Source organism: Anabas testudineus, chromosome 21 (assembly GCF_900324465.2).
Source record: "Anabas testudineus chromosome 21, fAnaTes1.2, whole genome shotgun sequence".
In the NCBI taxonomy this organism is placed as follows: domain Eukaryota; kingdom Metazoa; phylum Chordata; class Actinopteri; order Anabantiformes; family Anabantidae; genus Anabas; species Anabas testudineus.
The window spans coordinates 7,172,431-7,195,576 of record NC_046629.1 but is presented as its reverse complement, the minus strand read 5'-3'; the positions used below and the strand labels follow the sequence as shown (position 1 = coordinate 7,195,576).

The 23,146-nt window shown below is 41.8% G+C and overlaps 1 protein-coding gene across 1 annotated transcript in view; it reads right to left on the bottom strand.

The window, feature by feature from the left end:
- Positions 1–445: 445 nt before the first annotated feature.
- The window catches only part of klf7b (Kruppel-like factor 7b), a 50,641-nt gene continuing 27,940 nt past the window's right edge, over positions 446–23,146 (bottom strand). The window contains exons 2-4 of the mRNA XM_026376435.2: positions 20,608–21,259; positions 12,891–13,014; positions 446–8,554 (exon numbers count right to left, since the gene is read on the bottom strand). Coding sequence (XP_026232220.1) covers positions 8,503–8,554; positions 12,891–13,014; positions 20,608–21,259 — 828 coding nt within the window. The 3' untranslated portion in view covers positions 446–8,502. The remainder of the gene's footprint in view (positions 8,555–12,890; positions 13,015–20,607; positions 21,260–23,146) is intronic.

The following is a 23,146-nucleotide window of genomic DNA, read 5'->3' as shown; positions in this document are numbered from 1 at the left end:
TCTGAGCAGCCTTGAAGAGGCCATTTACAGGCAGGGGAGAGCCATAGATATTCATGAGATTGTTTTAATTTGTAATAAAGACCTAAATTACTGCCACTGTTGAGAATATGAGCTGTTTTGTTGTAGTTATGTGGTGGCGATGTCTGTGCTTTTGCCAGCGGCGGGACAGGACGTGTCCATCTGCTGATAACGGCCATTACAAGAGAATGGTGCTCTACCGTGTAACTAAATAATTAAATCACATACGGGGGGGGGGGGGGGGATTTCAGTCATTTTCTAGAAGGTTATATTCAGGTTTCTACAGTACACTACAAAAAAGGCATGCAGACTGAAGGCTGTTGATTAATTTATCATGCAGTGTCCACTTAAAAAGAACAACAATGAGTAATCAGTACGATTTTTCTAAATAACCTTTAAAGAAACAAATACAGAAGACACACACAAGCAGATTCTACCATTTATTACACATATTACATTCTTAAATAAAAATGCTCCACTTAACAGTTCTTGCATAGATATCTTACAATACCAATTTAGAAAAGAATTATGAAACAGACCAGTAACAAAAATAAATTTTCTTCGTCCTTAATAAAGAACATTACCATACTAACATCGTATAATACAAATAATATTTTAAACACTTTGTACAGCAAAAAATCGTAAGACAACTCAAAATAAAAAATAGAAATAAAAAATAAAAACTAACTCAGAGGTGATGGTGACAGAGGAGAGGAAGGCGGGTGTGAAGTGAAGGTTTATGGATCAAAGGTTCATATGAAAGGAGTTACAGAGCCCCTGGAGGACAAGTGTGAGGGATGTTGTGATGGTGAAATCACATCTGCTGTCTTCTTCACTTTCCTACATGTCCATTCATCCCAGAAAATATAGTTATAATTCCTTAACATGTGGTTTGAGTCGACTTTGTACACTCACAAGATGGTTGAGTGGTGCTAAGGTGCTAAAATACCAGCTTTCACTAAACAACAACACTTTACCCAATATGTGGAAAGAAGATTGGCACCAAAGTCACTTCTATGTTTGATGTCAGGTGTTAGCGTGGATGCTAATGCTTATTATTTTAAAAATAAATGTCTATTTTCCCCAGTCTAGGTCCTGATAGTTCATCAGATGCATTGCAAAGAGCTTGGGGATGGGTTCTCCATTTAGAAAACTAGGGCAACATCATAAACATCACACGTCAAACTACATTTACCACCTAAAATGTTGGTTTGGCACTTCTAAATTAAAAATGTGTTTGTCTATCTGTGTAGTAAGCATATATGTGGACAGAAAATCACAGTTTTCAGTATATGGACTTCAACTGTGCACAGCGTGGATGAGGTTTTAAGATTTGTTTCATCGTAGAAGTAAGAACATTTGAACCTGCAGCACATTCGGCAGATGGCTCGTTTGCAACACATCTAAAATAGTTGGGACTTGTAAACTTGAAAATCAGTGACACAAATAACACATTTTCCAAGACGGTAGATAATCTAGTGAAGTGTTTTCTTTTTGTTGTTGTTGTTTTGTTTCTGTGTTTTTAGACTAAACAAAAAGATGCTAAATTCCATGTTTTATGATACACAGAGATTTTTTGCCAACTAAAATGAGTTCACATATAATTGAGCTATATACCACAGATAACAGGTGATTTTTGGTGCCAATCCTCTTTTCACATAGAGATGACACAGCAGTCAAACTCCAAACTAAAGAATTTTACAATAATCAGCTGAATGAGCAGATAAACTGGCAGAGAAGCACCTACAAGAATGAATCGACTGAAGTAAAACAAACTGTACTGACCAAGGACATTTAGCTGGAAAGGTGGAAAAGTTATTGCAGCCTCACCAAAGAACTGCTTGGAGCTCCCAAGCTGCATAGCTCTCGAGAATACCTCCTAGTACAGCTGGCTATCTGAAGACTATGTGCATGTCGGGCCCCAGAGGGCTCTGACGGTTGTGGTTCTGGTGGAGAGGGTTTGGACTGGGTGAGGTGAAACACACAGACACAAGGAGAGGGGTAAAGATCTGTGAATCTCTTATATACGGACACATCAAGCATGAACAAACACAGTAGATACAGACAGACACTCTGGGATGTCACTGACACCAAGAACACGTTACCACGTCACACAAGAACAACTAATTCCTCCAGAACGATGGTGATGAAAAAGGCAGGTGACTGGAGGGTTACGGAAAAATCTCAGTCTGACAAGTAGTAATTGTTCTTGGTGTCAAAGTGCATCCTGGATGTGTAACAAATGTTAAGTGGATATTTGACAGAGTGCTCCAACAGACTATGCTAGCAGTGCGCGCACATGGAGAGTGCAATAGCTAAGTATGATCATGTAGTGCAATGTTTGCGAGAACTAAAGCAGATCTATAGAAATGCTGAAATGTCTGAGACGGTGCTGTCGCCACATACAGATAATTTCACACACAGCGGTCTGTATTTAAGATCTCACGCTATTTACAAAAGCTGCCAGAAGCGACGATCCTCCTTCCTCAGGCTGGTACTGTGGAAATCTGGGGAGGCCTGGTTCCTCCAAAGACTGTCTGACTGTCCCAACAACTGCTCATGGCCAAATAGGATGTTTAAAAGCCGTTTTCACACTGGTGTTACTGGTTTGAGTGCAAACCTGGCTGTTAATCCTGCTGGTCAATGCAATTCTGTTGGACAAATCATGGTCTACTGTAGACACATATATATCGTTCCTACAGGGTTTTTTGTATGACATTAAAGAAACAGAACAATAGAGTTTGATTTCTCGATGTGAGCTGTCAACTACTGTAGGTGATCAAGTAGTCCTGTAGTATCAAACTGACTTTGCATGTTATCCTCTGCTCATACACCTGATTTGTTCCAAGCCAGTGATCCTGTACCAGATCTTGAGCTTGAGAGAGACTTGGAAAACAAGCAGGGCTGTGGCTCTCTAGGACCAGGCTTGTCCACCCCTGCTCCAGTAAATCCCAAAGGTGAGGAAGTAACTGGTCACCACAGTCAACAGTTTAACATTTCCACAGATTCCAGCCAACTTTCACTTTAAAATATGAGTCTGAGTGCTGCTAAGAAGCTAAGTCAAACTAAAGCTACTTCACTCCTGCTTAAGCTGCTAGCGCCACTATACTGGGCACCCTATAAGACCATGAGAACATATTTTACATTTGTGAAAAATGAGTTTTCTGCTCCAGCTGACAGCAGACAAGAGACTGAGAATGATATGAAGCATGAATAGTCTGTAATTAAAATTTGATGGGGCGATCATGTAAGAAAAACAATCCCTCTCCTTCCACCTTCCATCCATTACTCCTTTTCTGCATCTCTGGCTCTCGGCTCGTTCCTCTACATCTACTACATTCACAGCAGTTAACTTGCAAATATGCAAATCTTTGGGCAAAAATTTATAAAGTGTGCATTCATCATTCCTGCAGCTGATGTGCATGGACAACTGCTGTGGACAGAGAGGGAGAGATGGGGGCAATAATGGAGGGATGTAAAGAAAACAAGAATGGCACTTTGATTGTGAGGAGAGAGGGAGGGTTGGGGGACATGGAGTGGATTAAATATCTGAGGGGACTTTGCAGATAAATGGTCATTTATTTTATCTGTAATCCATGAGATAAATTCAAAAGCTGATTTAATCGTTTAGATACTGTGTGGATAAATTATTTTTAAAATCCCTTTTCCATTAACGTTGAGTTTTTCCATTAAATATCCACTTGGATCTCCTGTTTGTTCTACATCAACTCTGCTGGGTACTGTACAGTGGGTATACCGCTGGAATCGGTCCGGCTCAAGGTCCCTGTTGTCTTTTTTTCTCCAGACCACTCATTTTCCCTGCGACACAGAGCTATCTCATTAGCTGTACGCCAACCGGAGAAGACGACCTGGGAGTGCTAAACCTAATCAGAGCTACGGGACAGCAGCTATCCAGACTGAAGGAGCCTGAGAGACGAGAGGAGACCCGGAGCAACACTGTGACAGAAAACCTGCTTCGACAGAGAGCAATGGAATAAAATGGGACTTCTCAGATGTGTGAGATCTCTCAGATGCCACGTAGAATCTTACAGATTTAAAGAATTAAAGAAACTAGGAGTGATCTGTGCTGCACGGTGGCAAGATTTTAACTGTGCATTTCATAATTTACAATCTAAAATGGTCCATTAAATCTTCATCAACCTGGTTGAGATGTGAAGTGCGCTTAAGGCTCATTATACTCAACTGGTCATCAGTTTAAAAATATTTCTATTTCAACTTTAAGTTGCCGCGGATCCAAATATTTGTTACTGTCCTTCAGTAAATTAGTTCCCCTTAGGTATCAGCAACTCAGAAAATGGCTCCAGTACAAAGAGACAAGACAAATGGGGAGAAAATGCAAACGAGCTGCTGATTTAGCATTTGACTTAGTTAAACTGCTGCATTTCTGCAGAAATTACATTTTAAAGTCTGATTTACAACTAGACGTTTGGGGTTTTTCAACCATTTTTTTTGTGTTTCTGAAGCAATTACTCAAATCATGTGAATAAACACTGATACAATTGGATTAAAGAGAAATAAAGAATGAACCCTAGGTGCCCAATCCCCGATAACTGAGGCTAAACTAATGTGGCAGAGTTTGGCTGTGAAGTGCATGATGCAAGTTTACAACTTTTCAATTTGACTCAGGCTATGACTTGTATGAATGTATGAATAGATGAAGGGTATAAACAAAAACCTAAAAAAAAACATATCGTCAGCCATTGCTTATATTAAAAGCATTTTCCAATAGTATCAACCAACATTTCTCTCACATGTTCAGCATTTAAAAATCTGTTATCAACCACTTTGCTGAATCACTGCTTCCCTCACAGTATGCTTAACGGGACACATACACACACATATTCGCAGTCATGCCATCAAAAGCCTCACAAAAAGTGCTACAATCCCCATCCCTCTATGATTGTACGTTCTGTATAGGAGGGCTCCTTCTACATCTCTTTGCATGTCTGAACATTTTGGCATGACTTTGACTCATCTGAGCTGAATAAAACAACCATCGACACAGCTTTTGTAACAGAAAGCGTTAACGGTGAAATCATATCAAAAGTGAAACACTGGATTTATCTCAAACGTGGGTTGCTGTATGTCATATTTAGCAGAAAGAGAGAGTTAGTAGAGAAAGCTGCCGCTGGATACTGAGGCCTCATATGGAGGCGGTCTCCCGCTGATCTCTCCTGACCGGGGAGACTCTGCCCATGGCTAAAGGGCAGTTCCACGCTGGAGGTTTTTGGTATCGATTGTTCGAAGCTGCACCATAAACCCCCTGAAGGGGAATGTTTTCACTGTTTCACCTAATGAAGGCTGGCAAGGCCGACTGGCACGATGACTGGGCACGCTGGGATGTGAAATACCCTGCGAGCTTCAGGAGCCCTGCACCCTCACCCAGCCGCGCCAGTCAGCAGCGGTAAGTATTAGACTGTTTGCATGCGCTACGGGGCATATAGGTGGTGGTGGGCGGATGGAGCAGCGATGTTGGCGGTGTTGGTGTTGACGGTATCAGTAATGCCCTGATTGCAAGGCAAGTTTCTTTTTTTCTGCAACCACTCAGCAAAGGAAGCAGGCGTTGTGGATATGTGCTTGCACCAGTTTGCACCTCTCATGTATTTAATTTTTCATTTGAGATTTTAATGTTAATGTTAATGAAATAAGCCATTGTTTGCATCAAACATTAAAACTGCAGTAGGACAATGTGGCAGAAATAAGAGACAAGGTTTTGATTGAGGCCCGTCTTTCTAACCGATCAGAGCCACCTATTTCTGCTTGGCTGTTAAGTTTTGTAGCTTCCAACTAAGACCTAAAAGGCTGGGACGAGTGGAGTGAATTAATTTTGAATCTCATTCTACTTGTAGCTCGATTTTTAAGTTGCACATTGGAGCTTTAAGTCTAACTTTAAAAACATGAGCTATCTAGATCAAGAGGCTGAAACTGACTATGGGGATGTGTAATGTGTTGCACATTTGCAAGTTTTCATCTTATTCATCAAATAAATAAAATTACCTGGAATTTTAGCTGCTGGAGCTGAAAACACTGATTCCAAACAACCTGATTTTCAGGTAAACATCACTGTTTTCCCCAGTGTTGTGGTTAATTTAAAGAAATATCTGTAAAGCTGATTTACCAGATTTTTGAAGGAGCTGATGAGAGGATGCTTCTAGTTTTTTAAGTTTGCTGCCGCTGGGATGCATCTTGATGATTAATGTACGTTTTGCTAAATGACCAGCTGCATTAGTTTTACTTCTATTTATTTTTTGATGAAAACAGTGGCTCATACACTCCTGCAGTAAAGACGCCGATTAAATGAGAGGCACAAACTGTAGCGAGGGGATATGTGGGTGATTGTTGGAACTGAGAACAAGCTGATTTCTCACTTCAAAGGATTTGGAATCATTTGTTACCTCCAGCCGAGAGCTAAGATACTCTTCTACTAAACAACAGTTGCTAAATTCCTACTGTGAAAAAAGATTTGAGAGCAGAACATATAATTCCAAGAAGAGTGTGAGTGTGAGTGTGTGTGTGTGTGTGTGTTCTTGAGCTGATGTGTGTGTGTGTTTGCAATAAAGCCTGCCATGCAGTGTTTTGTTTTGTGTTCATTAGTTTAATAATTATTTTCCTAAATCTTATTAGTCTTATCTCAAGAAGAGCCGTGAGCGAAGAAACTGCAGTGTAAGTATGTGTGTGTGTGTGTGTGTGTGTTGACTGAGCGTGTGTGCTAGTTCTGTATGCAATGTGTAGAGCGAGACAGCATTGTTTTTGTGTTGTATTTTTCAAGTCTTTTTATGATTTTTTTTTCTTCGCGGTCCTTTTTTTTCCATATTTTTCGTTGTAGTAAAAAAAAGAAAAAGAAAGCACAGATAACATTGAAAAAAGTCAGTGCAGTCAATGGATACGAAACAGGCAAATTTGACCAGGTCAGTGTGACCGTGTTTGTCCGGCACCACCACACAGAGGTTGGGTGGCGTCTTTAGTCCCCCATGAATAATCAAAAAGCAGCTCCTCCGCCTTCCTTCTTGCCCTGCAGTGCTGCCAGGGAGATGATATTTAAGAGTCTGTGAAAGCGCTCCAGGATGAGAATAAAAAAAAAACAAACAAACACACAAAACCCCCCAAAACAATAATGCGTCTATGTTTCTGGTTCCTCCGCCTGACTCTGGTGGCAAGTCCACAGAGGGTCAAGCCTGGATTTTGTTTTTCAGCTGGAGTGAATTGCAGGGCAAAAAGAGCAGCACAAAACAAAGACCTCTCTGCTCTCTGCTTTTATTTTAGTCCAGAAAAATACAAATCCCTTTTCTGAGAGTTGGTATGATTTTGTTTTTTGTTCATCCACTGGTTGCTTACAGACCGTAGAAGCAGAGTCAGTGCACATGGGGATTAAAAGACCAACACTCTACTTCTCATCCCACACATTCTTGTTGAAGTCATCTTAGATTTTCAGTTTTTTTTTCCTTTAACACAACTCAGTGAATTTTAAGACATTTTTCTCCAACAGAGAAAAGAACAAAGTGTCATTCTTTGTAATAACAATAAGAAGAATTAGCGTCCCCTAGGTACAAAAAAAAGGGAAGAAAGTGTCGCTGCGCGTTTCTGTCAGATGGCCTGCGGAGGCGGCAGGCGTCTCTGTGAAGGTGAGATATGCAAACACCCACTGAAGGAGAGCCTGAGAGCTGCAGCAGCACCCACTGACCGAGGTCCCAGGGTGCATTGAAACACCCAGCGTCCGACCCCTGGGTTCGATTGTCAGCCATGCTAGAAGTCAATCCGAACAGTCTCTCTCCTGCAGATTTGGCCTTGTTGTTTTCTTCACATAGATTACGTACTGAAGCTGACTGCGGCAGATGGTTGTTTCTTATGTTCCGTGTATGAGAAACATTAAAAAAAACAAATACAAAAGTTGAGTACTTGATTTCAAAAGCCAGTAAAGCGCTAACAAGTGACTGTACGGATATTTAAAAGTTCCCCACTGACTTATCTCCTCACCCAAAGTGACCTTATGATTTAAAAGCACTGAATACAAAGACGGAAAAAAGGCGGTGTAATGTTTCATCAAGTGAGTTGAATATATGATAGGTTGGCAGTGTCCAAGCCCCCAGAACTGCACGAGAGCAGCCAGGGTTCACCAGCATGATGCATTCAAAAACAAGTATGTGGGCTGTTTACTATTGCAAGTGTGTGAGTGTGTCATTTTAAAGAAAAACAACAATCTATCTACTCCTCGTTTTCCTCCAATCCCTGTCTCCGATGGGACGGCGGTCGGTTCGTTCAATCTTTATGGCCGTTCAATCAGATGGATGTGCTGCCCTGCAGGCGTCATGGCCGCCGACTGGTTTTTGGACAGGGTGAACGAGGCGGGCGGTTCGAGGCTCGACTGCCCATCCATCTCTCCTTCTATCGCTCCTCTTCCTCCTCCTCCTCCTCCTCCTCCTCTTGCTTCTTCCTCTCTCCCACTCCTTTTCTTCCTTCTTGCCCTCAGATGTGCCTCTTCATGTGCAGGGCAAGGTGGTCTGACCGAGAGAAACACCTGCAGAGAACAACAGGGCAACTGCATGAGAGATAATCATCCCAAAATAAATCTCTATGAACAATACAGGGAATGAGACACCTGAAATGATAAGATGGAATTTAATGAAGGAATCAATGAACTACTGCACAAGCAAAGAAAAACAGGACACAGCGGAGAAAAACAGAATTTAAAGATAATTAAATCCATTTACATAAATGCACACTGACAATGTAAAGACACTTTTAAATGTGCAGTTAGTTTAATTTATAGGACATTTACACCAAACAAACATAACACCTACATCAGGCTCTGTACCACACGTCACCACCTTGAATACCCACTGGCTCACTGTATTTCTTGGGAAATCCCACAATCCTTGAACTTACCAGCGACACAGTGTATTTATTTGCTCCCTCTCCCTGCTCTGCTGTGCTCTGCTACGTTTCACCAATCTACCCGGCACTTCAGGTAGTCGTCATTATGAAATTAAGAAAAACTTGGCAGTGCCTTTCATTGAGTCGGGGTCACAGAGTCCAAACTGTTTCATACAGTGTCTCTAGCTATGAGGGTATATGCAGCTGGAGGAGCTGAAGGTAAGAGCATTATTTCAACGTGAAGCTAGAAAGATAAGCTAGATAAGAAGACAGATGAGTTTACAGCTTAACACACACATTAAGTAATGTAGAGAGGTACCGCGACTCAAGCACTTCATTTTAAAACCAAAGCGAGTTTCCAGTCTTACTTCATTATGTCCCACCACTGAAACCCAGGCATAAAGACAAACACGGGCCAATTCAGCCTCAGTGATTCCTTAAATACGATTCAAACACCTCCATTAATCACAGCCAGACCTCCACAGCTCTGCAGTCCTTCAGCTCACCGTAAAATACTACTGTAGAAACTAATTGGATATGCATTGTGAACATGGACACTAATGCAGAGAGGCTGGCAGGGCTTTCTAATGCCGGCCCATTTAACTCAGCAGTGACTGCACCTGGTGTGAGGGAAACATAAAACCAGGTGCTCGTGATGTATGATATAAGATTCACAATGTCACGAGTATTTAAATTTTATTACACCATTGTTAAGACATTAAAGCTGAATATCCACAATAAAATGAATCACAAGCCTGTGACTAAAGGACAGACAAAACAAAATGTGGGAGAGAATAATAAGATAAATTAAAAATTCAATTTGCCAGAGGCTTTATTCATTATTAATTAGTCAAGGCTATCCTTTCTGTGTGTGTGTGTGTGTGTGTGTGTGTGTGTCTTTAGACAGCCTGTTGTTCCAAGTAGGGAGCCCTGAACATTTATACTTAACAGAAAGTTGTATTTTTAAGCTGCATGGAAATTAAGGGATTCGTTAATAAAGTATAGATATTTTGGTTCCAACCAGGCAAAAAGACACAAAAAGAAAATGTTCAAGAAAAAGCCGATAAGATTAAAACAGTATATTCAAGTGAAGAGTGATGTTGCAGCTATATGTTGAAGCATTCTGCTTTTTGCATTTTGTATATTTTAATTGTTTCTACTGTGATTTAATTTATGCACTAATCTGCATAAGAACAGGAGGACGTACTTCTGTGTGTTGAGTTGAAACAAGAATACGGTTCAAGGAAATGGCCACTTTTCTATTTTTAGCTTTAGCCTGGACAGTAACTTTATAGGAAACTGTGAATGAAACCATCTTTTCTTTTTACATCATTCACCCTCATCTCACCTCCTGTGGTCTAGTGTTTCCCCTCAACCCTTGGCGACGGCCATGTGCTACCTACTGTACACCTTCACCAATCTGTGTGTGTGTGTGTGGCTGGACAGATGGCCATGCCAGTTACTGTGTCACTGTCAGGGGGCGGAGCAGCCAGACCAGCTGGTACCCCCACCCCTCACACACACACACACACACACACACACACACACACACTCCTCCTCCTCTTCTTCTACTCTCAACTCTCCCTGCTCCTCCTCACTTATTTTCATGCTCCTCCTCATCACTCCTCCTCCTTCCTTCTCCACGGAAACATCAGGGGGTCGCCGCTTGATTAGGCAGGATTAATGACAGACTGCCGTGTGTGTGTGTGTGTTTCCCCAAGAGAAATTGTGTCACATTGAACAGTCTATCTAATGTTAACCTCTCCGTGGCTGCCATTTTACGCTATTCTCATGGTAATATTTGGTGTGCTCCACCCACCACAGATGTGTGTGTTTGTGTGCTACTGTAAAGTTCATCCTTGCTATGTTAAGCATGTTTCCTCCTACCTAGTAAACTGATCACCAGAAGGCTTAACAGGAAAAAACAAGACTGTCTGTGAAGTGTGAACACTGACTGTAAACGGCAGCTTATACCTTCAACTTACGATAAAAGACATTTCGAAACAGTTGTTTATCCTTTGTAGTGATGATTCAGTGAGGAGAGTTTCATGCTCATCCAAGCTATGAAGAGCTCCCACTGTCAGCCACCAACGACAAACGCACAGGACCGTTACCTCAGAAGCCCTGGGCACCCAAAATAACTTCTCTCACATCAGTGCAGACTCTGAAGTAGGCACAGAACCTCAACTGTGACGCAGCTTCTGTCTGTGTCGTCGTTGCGTCTGCATGTTTAAATGTTCTTTAATCAATATGACTTTGCATCTCAACGCTCCTCTGTTGTATGTGCATATGTGTATGTGCTGTGTTTTCTGAGTGTGTGTGTGTGTGTGTGTGTGTGTGTGTGCCAGAAAGGAGCTAATACAGTCCCAAATCTCAGCCAGGATTAGAAGCTTCCAGCAGGTTTCTGGAGGGTTTTATGTCTAAAACCCAAACTAGAGGAAACCCACAACAGCCAATTACACTGTCTCTTGGGCAAATGCTTGTGTCTGTGCGTTTCATCGGAAAGGTGTAGGCACACACACACACACACACACACACACACACACACACTCACTCACAGACTGTACGTTAAAATGGAGCTGGCATCTGGTGCCACTCAATTAGCTGCGACCAGCCTGCCAATAGCCAGAATCCATTTGACTGCCAGCACAGGGGCATGAGTAAGCACAAGCGCATTGGAAGAGACGCACACACTCTACCTTGAGGACCAAACACCAAAGAGACGATGTGATTCTCAACTGCATCACAAATACATCCCTGGGTTTTAGATTTAGATTCAGTTTTAGCTTGAAATATAGACCCCCCCCCCCCTCACCTGAGCTCGCCTCGCTTCTAAACTTCAAACCGACTCATTTGCAGGATTTCGTAGCAAAAGTTTAAATGATTGAATTCCATGAGAAACATGTGGAGCAAGGCTGGTAGAAACATGTTTTATTTATTATTTACCAGAGCCTCTGACTCCCTACTGTTGGACGCATTACCAAACAATGCACAGAAGCAATTTTAGTAAAAAAAAAAAAAAAGTGTTGAAGCCAACAGTTTCCATCACTACATTGATTTAAAGGAGAAGCATGAAAGTGTTATGAGGAGAAAACTCATTTACAAGCTTGTCTGTGGTCTTGCCAGACAGCAATTTTTTTCTTGTTCTGCTTTTTCAATATAACGTGGCTGAGTCTACGATTTTTTTTCTTGTCTTTTACACCATACCTGTAATTTTAGAACATGAAACAATGATGTAACAAGCTGTAACTTAAACATACAAGCTTATTTACTGCTAACCAAAGCCAGGTCCAGTGGCAACACGCATCAATTCAGAGATCTTGAAGAAACCACTCCCTCAACAGGTTTCCGGTACAGCTAAAGTGATCAGAACAGATATTTTAGTTCTGAAACATAGAAGTTTATCCCCCAGTTTCCAGCTGCTGCTAGTGTTTAGGTTAGCAGATCACGACCTGCACCAGTCTCACACTGGAGAACTGTGCATCAAGAGGAATGTCTCATCACACTCATAAAATATGCAAATGTTCTCAAAAGCTGCAATATTTCACTTTGAACTGTCAAAGTCTGGTGTAATATTGACTCCGGCTTACACAAATAAATTCACAAGTCAGTGACAGCTCAATCGTGAGAACAATAAATCAGCCAACAAGTTATCAATTAACTTGTCCTTCAAAAATGTCTTTTAAGCTGTTGTTCAGTGTATTTTCTTCATTTATAAACTGCACAACTAGTTTCTAACTAATCTTAGACTGGTGAAATCTGGAGTTTGAAGGTTGTGTTCCCACCTGCTGGGAACTGAACCATGGACGAACCACGGTGCTGTGACAACTAAATGCATTTTTTGATCTCTTCTTGTTTGGAAATAATCCCATTAAAAGAAGAGCACAGATGTCCTGCACATGTTGTTGTGTATGTCTTTAAATGTGCTCTCCTGCACTGGATATGTGTGTGTGTGTGTGTGTGTGTGTGTGTGTTTTTACCTGTCGCAGTGGTTGCACTTGAATGGCTTCGCTCCGGTATGTTTGCGGTAGTGTCGTGTCAACTCGTCACTGCGGGCAAAGCGCCATTCGCAGCCCTCCCATGAGCACTTATACGGCTTCTCGCCTGAGAAACAGAGACAGAGAAAATGGAGGTGTCACATTTTATTATAATTTCTACATCTAATTTCACACGTCTAAACTACAGCTGTTCTCTAATATACAGGTTACCACTCCTGGCTTTTACCAAACTCAAACACACACACACACACACACACACACACACACACACACACACACACACACACACACACACAGAGGCCAGGCAAGCAGACCAGTTTTAACACAACAGTCATTTCAATGAGCCAACACACTCAATTAGTCGTAAATGAAGTCTTTCAGCACTGCGGCGTGTTAATTCATAATCCTAAATTCACCCTGAAATGAATCTCATTTTGTTCACTCTATCACCAGCCCCCAACCCCCCCTCTGACACACAAACACACTCACACACACACACACACCCTTAGGTGGTGGGATCTGAAATGTAAATGAAGTTTCATCCCCCAGTTCACCAGATGGGAGAAGAGATGATCTATTGTTCTCAACCTGTAGTTATCTCTCTGTGATAGAAAGCCTTCCAGCTGTGTGTGTGTGTGTGTGTGTGTGTGTGTGTAGTTAAAGTGTGTGTGTGTGTAATGTGTCAGAAAGCCTGTCTTCAGATGGGACTTTATGACATCTGTACAGTAGAGAGGGTGGGTGCATGGTGCATGTGAAAGCAGCCAAAAAATACTAGTATAACTAACATTAAGACTGCATCAGTCCACAACAGTGTAAACAAAACATTCATTTATGATGTAGTAAATACCTTTCTCATGTGGGGAGAGTCACACAAACCATCACTAGTCCTCAACCGCACCAGCTAATTTGAACATTATTTCACACTGATCTAAAATATTCGTTTTCATGTGCACAGCCGCTCTTCTGCGTCTCAGTTCTGTGTTTCAGGCAAAGTAAACTTTTCATTTCTCAGTGAATTCAAACCCCCTGCTGCTCGGAGTTTTTCACAGGAAACCTGACAAAGTTTCTTTCCTGACATGCCTTTGTTTGTGTGTTTAGGTGGTGTGTGTGATGTTATTTTGGGTATGTCACTTTGTTCATTTTTGTTCAACACTAAAGGAGGTTGGTGTGGGGTTAAAAATGGCTGGTGCTATTTTTTTAAGTGTTACTCAGTTAGTTACAGCAGTTTTATTTTCTATTTTATTTTTCCCCCACTGCACACAAAGAAGTGGTCAAACCTAATTAGAAACCTCTATCCCGTGTCCCCCTCGGTGTCGTCAGTGTGTGTGTGATCTGGTGGGTGGTTACTATAATTGGGGTCTTAATGACTCTTAATGGGGAGTAATACACCAGCTTACAGTCAGTTAGCCAGATGTCCCAGCAGCCCCTCCACTCCCATCACAACACACACCAATCTTCGTAAAGAGACAAACACTCATCCAGAGCAAAGTGGAGCTAATGTGAGAACTGAAAGATTTCACAATATGGTGTAAACATAATAGAAACTGCAATAGAAACGGATGAGGTCCCAAGTGTGTTAATGACTGAGTTTCCACATTCACCACCAGAATGGATGCACAGTGTTCCCTGTTAGGGTCACCTCCTCAGAGTCTTGTTCTGTAACTGTAATAATGCAACTGAATTGGTGCAATTAAAAAAAACAAAAACAAACAAAAACTGTAAATTATACTGGCAGCAAAAAAACTGTCCATTCATGAGCATAATCTTGCTTCAGACGTCTTACTTGCCACCCACATTTCAGTTTATTCACCGTGCTCGTTGACACCTGATTAGACATTTGGGAAAAGAAAAAAACAACTGAGCCAATCATCTTCTCGTGCCTCAGCCAGACAATGGTAACAACTGCGACATAATTGTACAAGTCGACCTACTTAAATAACACTTTTTCTCCAATAAAGGGAAATTTAAAATGTTTTTAGCAATTTCTGAACCTGAAATAAATGTAATAATAGTTCTGAGACAGTTCCATCACTTGTCTGATTAGTTATGGGAATGAAAACAGAAATATAGTCCCATGGCCGTTACTGCAGCTTTTCTAATTAAGCCATCTCAATAAATCATTGTACTACTTCTATTTTCGAATATGCAATATGATTTTCTTATGCCTGCTTTTACCTGTAGTCACTAAGCACACAACAGAGCACTTTCAGAGTACAGAGTAACTTCTCAATCACATGTCAACAGGAGCTCTACATGTGAGATTGATTTTCTGAACTTGCTTTAATTCACCATGTTGAACAATCATGCACGAAAAACCCAAGTACCCTTGTGAAGTACACCTTCACAAGGACTACAGTAATAAGTGAAGTGCAGAGCAGCTCTGAGAGCCAGGTGATGCAACTACAAGTAAAAGATGATGTGCTACAGGAACATCAACTGTGAAGGGTGCCCTCTTCCCCTGTATTTCCTCTCGGTTGCTGGGTCTCTTTGATTGGTGTCATCTTTCATTCATACACACAACGTGACTGCAGGGTAACGCAGTTGTCCTCGACGCTAAATGAATTTCAGATCACAAGCTGTGCTCTTCTGGATTTGTATATTCAAATTTTACATTCAAATATTGTGCAGTCGGTTGCCGATTTCCACGGATCAGGGATCTGGGTTTGGTTGATATCTGAGCATTGTGCATTTTTGGAGACAAATCTTACTCTGCCTCAAAGCCTACAGCTTTTTTTATGATGGTGGGCACGGTCATCCTGCATAGAAGACAAGGTATCTTTGAATACTAGGGAAGGGAAGTCTCACTTTCTGGAAATGGCTGGAACTGTGGAGGTGGTCAGCCAAAGAGTGGTTGAGATTCACATTGGGGCCAATGTAGGAGTCAGATTTTAATATGTGGAATAACAAAGAAACAAGAAACTGTCTGGTTCAGCTGCATGTTTTATGATCTGTCCAACAGTATCTTAGCAGCACAAAGCTAAATCAGTGGAGTACCTTTTTTCAGCACTGCTAGGCTGTCAAAGCTTTATCTTAGGCAATGAAAGGCTAATAGGTTGTTACAAAGGGTGGTGACCTTCACTGCCAATTAGCTGCATCAGCCGCGATAAGGAAGTCTTTATATCCGTCCATATTAATGAAGAGAAAAATCTCGACCTATTAGCCACGAGGTTTGGGCGATGACTGGAAAGTAAGAGAATGCAGATACAGATCAGGTTTTTTTGTACGTGCAGTTACAGGTGGTCATGCACTGCACTCAGGAAGTCCTGTTGTGTATTAAGAAGAATTAACTGAGGTGGATCAGACGCCAGGTGAGATGGTTTATAGCAGATGAACAGGTAGAAGTCCTGGGGGAGAGTCAGAGCAAGCTGGAAGACGTCACCGACCAGGATGTAAAGGAGGAGAAGTCTGCAGCAGTACAGTTTGCATCATCATCATGACCCTGGACCTTGAGGATCTTTAATGTTTTTACAAGCTTTGTCTCACAAAAATATAATAACCTTTCTAGAGTGTCCTGGAGAGACAATAAACATAAAATCTACATAATCTGCTTCATTCACAAGTTGTTTCTTTAACTAAAATAACAAAATAAAACCTAATTTCAATATTAGAACAATAATAACGTCTTCATCTTTATCTTTTTTAAAAATTGAACTCATGTTTGATGAAGATCTGTCTGTGTTAGAGTATTTTACAGCGAAGGAATACACTTTTGTGTTAAATATAACAGCACATTATAAACAAAACTAAACTCTAGTGTTTTGTTTGAGAAAGATTAGAATGAAATTAACATCACAAAACATTTACTGCTGCAGTTACTGCTGTGCAATTAGTTTGTTTTATATGTTCATACTTTAGCTTAACAATTTCAGTATAACTCATGATTATGTATGACTATAAATTAAGTTGGAAGAGACCAAGGCAGCTGCAGTCAGTAGAAGAATCTCTTAAAAAGAGACATGCTACAGATATTTACCCTAATTTAAAACGTACAGAAACTTTTCTTTTGTGAAGACCCACAATCCTCGGGTGCAGCTGTGAAAAGACCATGTGATTCAACAAGAAATCACTTGTTCTGTGAAGTCGGTACATGTGAGTCCACAGAGTCTTTGTCCTTGTCACTCAGGACAAAATAGAGGACCAATATTTTCAACATTCAATAGGGAACCACTTTGCTTGTTGGAGCAAGGCTACACTCTCAACATTCGTCTGTGTGTCTGTGATACGGGGTATGAGTTGGGGCCGCAGGTGCCAGACAGGCGGCCGTTTCACACCCGTCTTCTGTAATTGGCCAGAGCACCCCATCTTCCTTCAATAGGACCCCCCTCAACACACACACACACACACACACTGTGGGAGGAATGAAGCAAGGCCAGCTCGGGCCTGACGCCACAGCTACCATGACGCCAGCCAATTATAGCACGGCGAGGCAAGGATGCATGATAAAGTCACCTAGCAACTGACAGAAAGAGAGAAAGGGGGAGGATGAGGGGGGCGGGTGAGGGAGAGAGAGAGAGGGAGAGAGAGAGAGATTAACAGGCATGGACAATCCACCAGCCGCCAACCAATTATGGAAGAGTGTGATGCAGTTGCTTGGCAACCCAAACTGAATGAGAGAGGGAGAGAGAGAGGGTTTCACAGGTTGGAGGTTGCTTTAGTGGGTGTAGTGGAGTATAGTGGTGCATATGTGTACGGAGGTCTGGGGTTATAATGAGTTTTGCTGACATGAAGCAGTGATGTGGGGGCATGGCAGGTGTTGACGACCATGTCAGTGATTTTACCTGCGTCGTATATAATCATACTTTACATTTTAACTAATTATTTTCAAACTGCACAGTGAACATAAGATTCATTTTTGTCAAATTTACATTGCTAATTTCATGTTCTGCACTGTAGTTTGAATTTTGATAACAGTATATATGGATTGACAAGCAGAATCCAAACAAACGTGTGATGATGGAACATAACACTCAAGGAAGTTTCATGGGTGTTCAAATGTTAAAGAATAGAAACTGAAGCATATAATATTAAAACACACATAAAACCAAAAGCTCTATAATGTGCATTTGTAATCATTAGATAAACATAATCAACAGTATACCAATCTGTGGCTGCTACATATAAGAGAAGACTGTTTATCAGGGGTGTAGTTCTGACATTTACTCTTTATCTTCCTCCCTCTGCTTAGCACGTCCAAACATTTCTGTATTGGAAGCACATCATCATCTGACAGCAGCTTAGTGCATTTCTACATAATATTGGAAGCATTCCTGTGAGCTGCACTGTTATGTATGCACGTCCAAATATTGTATCAGGTTTGCTGGTGGTAGCTGTAGAAAAAGGCGCCCACACACCGAGTTGACAGAGTTTGACTTTTGAATGACAAACACTTTTACAGTACACTCCTTCCAAAACCACTCATCTATTCTGCTGCCACAGGAGCCAAGTATGTACTTAAGTCTATTCTTTTGGACCGCCGCTTGAATAACAACGAGGATACAATTATTAGCAATTTTTTAGAGATCCAACCAAGAGAGCGAAGAAAATAAGAAAAAACGTTGAGAGAACCAGAAAAGTCTGGCTCTGACTCAGAACAGCTCTGCTAGGGTACTTTTAATTTACTGAATTAATGTTTATACGTATTAATGTTACAACTCATCCCTAATTGAACATTTTCATATTAGAAATCTGATTTCACATCTTGGCTGCAGCTCAGAGAAGCTTCTTATCAACATAATGTGAAATGGCAGCACATGTACAGTAGACTCCTTACAGCACTCAGTATAATGATGATCTCTGGTGTGCACTATGTGACAATAAGTGTATTGATGCTGTGCAGGCTTTCTGCAGCTGCTCCTCCCTGTAGTTGCTCTGCTATGTTAATCCCTCCCTACATGTATGTTCAATGATTTATGGTCATAATAACCCAAAAAGAGGATTAAGCTAATTAAACCAGAGCGCTGCACTTGTAATGAACACATCGAGAGGGAATACACCGCCCCCACATTTATACCACACACACAAACACACATACAGAGTAGAGAAGCTGCAGAGTCTTCAGGGTGCCTCCTTCTTCCCCTCAGTGAATGACTGTACATTTAAAAGCTCATCACTGGTCAGCATGACTAGACTGTAGAGTCATCAGAAGATTAAAGATACTGCTAACTGTCATGCTTCCAGAAAGTTAGCCGTTCTGGATTAGCCCTAATAAAGCTACAGTGGTGGGTTTCCCCCGGCCAGGCTAGGTGCTGCCTAGAAATGTAATGCTCCACTTAAAGCCATGTGATGGTTGCTGGAATCATATAAGCCTGTACCACACTGGATTAATAATGCCAAGGTTGCCTGAATTAATACAGTGGAGGTCTGGAGGCAATGTAGTGTAATCCTGGGGAACTGCTAACAGTGGAAGATGACAACTGGAGGCCATGGACTGCTCCAGATACTGTAAATGATGCTGTGGTTAAAGTTGAATAATTCTAGCTTCAGGTGGTACAAGCCTGCACAGGCCTCATGCTGCAGATAAGTGATGGATTCAACCTCAGTCGCAGGCTAAAAGATGTCCAGTCCAAGAGGCATTTCAACTTGAAAACAGATTAAGGGATTTCTAAGAATGTACAAATGTGTAGTACACTGGCTCCTGTCACTTTAAAGTGGTGCAGCTCTGAGCAATGAGCAAACATCTGAACCAGCTGCTGCTAAATACATGTTCATTGTAAATCTTGAATGCAGGTCATGAACAGATATATAATACCAGTGTCTGCTCATCTCCACATGTTAACACTACACAAAGCTCACAGCTACCCGCTGCAGGGCCCATTAGTGTGGTGTGTGCTCTGTCTGAGGGTCACTGACAGGGCAGCTGGAGTTAGCAGCTAAGCTGCATGTCAGAGCCAGTTGGACAAGGCTGAATTCACAAAGTCGTTTACTACTAATCTATCAATCATCAGGCAATTACTGAGGCTGGGCCTTTTGGCACCGAACTGGCATCAAGAGGAAATAAATAAATCTAAAGGAGAATCTGGAAGAAGACGGTGAGAGGTCCTAATCTCTGTTTTTTAGATTTTCTTTTGAGGTTCTACCTGAAGTTCAACCAATTGAAGTGCAGCATGTTGTAGTTTGCTTGATTATGTGTCCTGCCTTTGCTTTATTTTATATTTAAACACATTATCACAGATTCTACTGATGCTTGATATGCTCTCTGTCAGGTCGTTTTTGCTTCAGGGTAAATGAAGCCAGTCTGGTCTTCAGCAGTGAAACACAATCGGCTAGACTGAGGTCATGTGTCTCACCAGGATAACTGAGAACATTTCAATGTCTAGTCATTGCCTATTGTAATCCATATGTGTAGGTTTCCTGCACTGTTCTGAAACTGTGGGGCATTGGGTCCATTTCACACAAGTAATTTGAGAGCATTGACTAAGCATAAATCACAAATGACTGCACTGTCACGTTTGACAAATGATTACTTCTCACAAAGTGCAGATAAATTTCAAAGTCCTACAGGTTTCTGGCTGCAACAATACATACAATGGGTTCTGTTTCATGCAATATTGATGCTTATTCCTCCAAGTTATAGCTGAAAGTCAGCGCTATGACCTCATAGACCCTGAACTGCAGGGTTGAAATAATTTTAAATGTATCAGCATCTATGGTGAACCGCTTGTACTGCTTGTGTTTTGTGAGAGCATGAAGAGGGTCTGACCTGTGTGGGTCCTCTGATGTGCCTTCAGATGGGAGCTCTTGGTGTAAACCTTCCTGCAGCCATTAAATTGGCATCGGTGGACTCGCTTCTTGTTCTCTGGTACATCTCCTCCAAGGCTTCCTCCTCCCCCCTGCTCATTGTCACTGAGGGCTGCTCCTCGGCTGGGCGGGGACGGTAATGCTCGTGCTGCCACCAGCTTCGCTGCCCCCATTCCCACCTTCTTTGCCACCAGTTTAAGCGTTAATGTGCCGTCTGCCGTCGCGGTGAGCGTCTGTGTGGGTTTGATGAGGTGGCGGCCGAGCTCTGGTGATGACGGCGGTGTTAGGGATGTAACAGCGGCACTGAGCTGTGCGGCACTGACTCCACCGAGGACCTGTTCCTTAGGTGTGAGGGTTTCAGTCCCTGCTTCTGCCTGGGTCTTGCTGGCTTTGGGGACTTGCAGGATCTTGGCCTGGACCTTGGGCAGAGTTACCAGTAGTGGAGGCGGACTGGGCTGATCGGGGAGGCTGGGGAGGAGGGGATCCATCAGGTCCTCATCGCTGTCGCCACCTTGCATGAAGGCCGGCGTTAAGAGACAATCCAGCTCCTCGTCAAACAGTTCTGACAGTCGCTTGGGCTCCGTTTGTAGATACCGCTCCAACTCTAGACATGTCTGGAAAAAACAAACACACACAGATTCAGAATCAGACATGTTTTTGTTGACAGCTGTTAGTTCAGCGTTTCTTTCCAGTCCCAGTCACATCACTTTTTTTATTGGCCTTTAGTCACAAGGCTCAACACAGCTGTCGTTTAGAGGAGGTTACATCAGCTGATCATCAGCACTTTACTTATGCTCCTACACCCACTCATATTTAGGCAAGTGTACAATTTAGCAATAACAACCTAAGTGGTTGCACGATTACACTGCTGATACTGTCACTTTCTAAAAGTATGCTTAGGGTTAATTGTAGGAACTGGGACCAGAACATCAGTCTTCCATGAAACTCTGTGAGTGTGTATTCAATTATTTTCCTCACACTATAGACTTTTCAGTGAATTTCCTTTCTTGTATATTTAAATTTTGAATTCAAACACCCAGTGAAAGCTTTATATTTGTCTGCAGCTGTTGACCATGACATCTGGCACAGGGCAGTCCTGAGAGAGGAAGGATTTAGTCTGTGACTGATTGCTGCTGCCTGGTCAAGCTCTCAGGAGCCCTAAACTGTGGAAGCCTTGCCTGTTTCCCTCTGCTCACCCAAATCAACCAGCCATGGAAGTTATATCGCAAGATAGAGGAAGGACGATGACGGAGGGAAAGACATACGAAGAAACAAAAGGGGGAAGAGAGATGAGAAAGCTATAAGGAAGAATAAGTGAGTATGTTAAATGTGTAAATCTAGAGAGAAAACAGACATCTGTACTTTTAAAGATTTTGGCAACATCCCAGCATCACCACAGTTGTTGGCCTGCTGGCCTCAAGGTCACCTGCCACCTTATCTCAGTGGATTTAAGCCAGAAACCTGTTGGTCACAAACCTACTTTTCTAACCTCAAAGCTCCTCTTGAAACTTTATATTTTCTGTAACTCCCGCCCCCTCTTACTGGAACTACCTCCTGCACATCTGAGGTCTACATGGGAACTGTTTTGTCAACCCTGCACCTGCTTTGATCTGCAACACAGACCCCTTATCACCAGGAAAATAAAGCACATGTCGCTGCCATAGACCTCTATAATGGAAAAGATAAAAGTAAAGTTTTCACAGCTGTTGAATATAAAATCTAAACTTAAAACAAGCCATATTAAATGCTAATAAAAGAGTTTAAAAGAGTGCTTACGATCATTTAAATAGGTTTGCATAATACACAGATGCAAACCAGATGTTCAAACAGTACATTTCTGCACAGCAGTGTTTGTTATTATTTAAAGAGCAGCATCTGATACTAGGCAGTGACATCATCATTTACACATATGTGTATGAATTTTTTCGTCTAGTATTTTAAGACTTAAGTCTTAAAAGTGGATCCATCAAACCTGCAGTTAGTTTCTGCAACAGCGACCCTAAACAAAACTACAGACACAGCTAAATGTGTGTGCTACAAATGTCAAGATAAAAGATAACCAGTCATACAAAAACTGGAAATATTAAGATATTAACATACATGTTTAAGTGGAAGTATGATTGTTTAAGTGGAAGTATGAACCAAGGAAAATCCCTAAACCCTAAACTTCACGAATGATGAGGTAATTCCACAGCTCTGTAACCGTCTACTCGGCTCCATCACTGTCCTCTGACACAGTGCCTTTACTCGATCTACTTGGAAAATGAACTTCCTCTGTTTGGCCAAAGGCCTTTGGCAGCTCAAGGTTCTCATCCTGATCCTCTGGTTCTTTCCACCTCTGTCATCGGAGCAAATTACAGCCACTGTACAAATGTTTTTTTTTAAGCTGCAGCTGGTTGACTTGGTCTATCGAGACAGGCCAGCGTTGGAGCTTTCCGCTCAGCCTCAGCGACGAGACAGACAAACCAACACATTTAGTCTGAACATCTGTTGAGTGATGA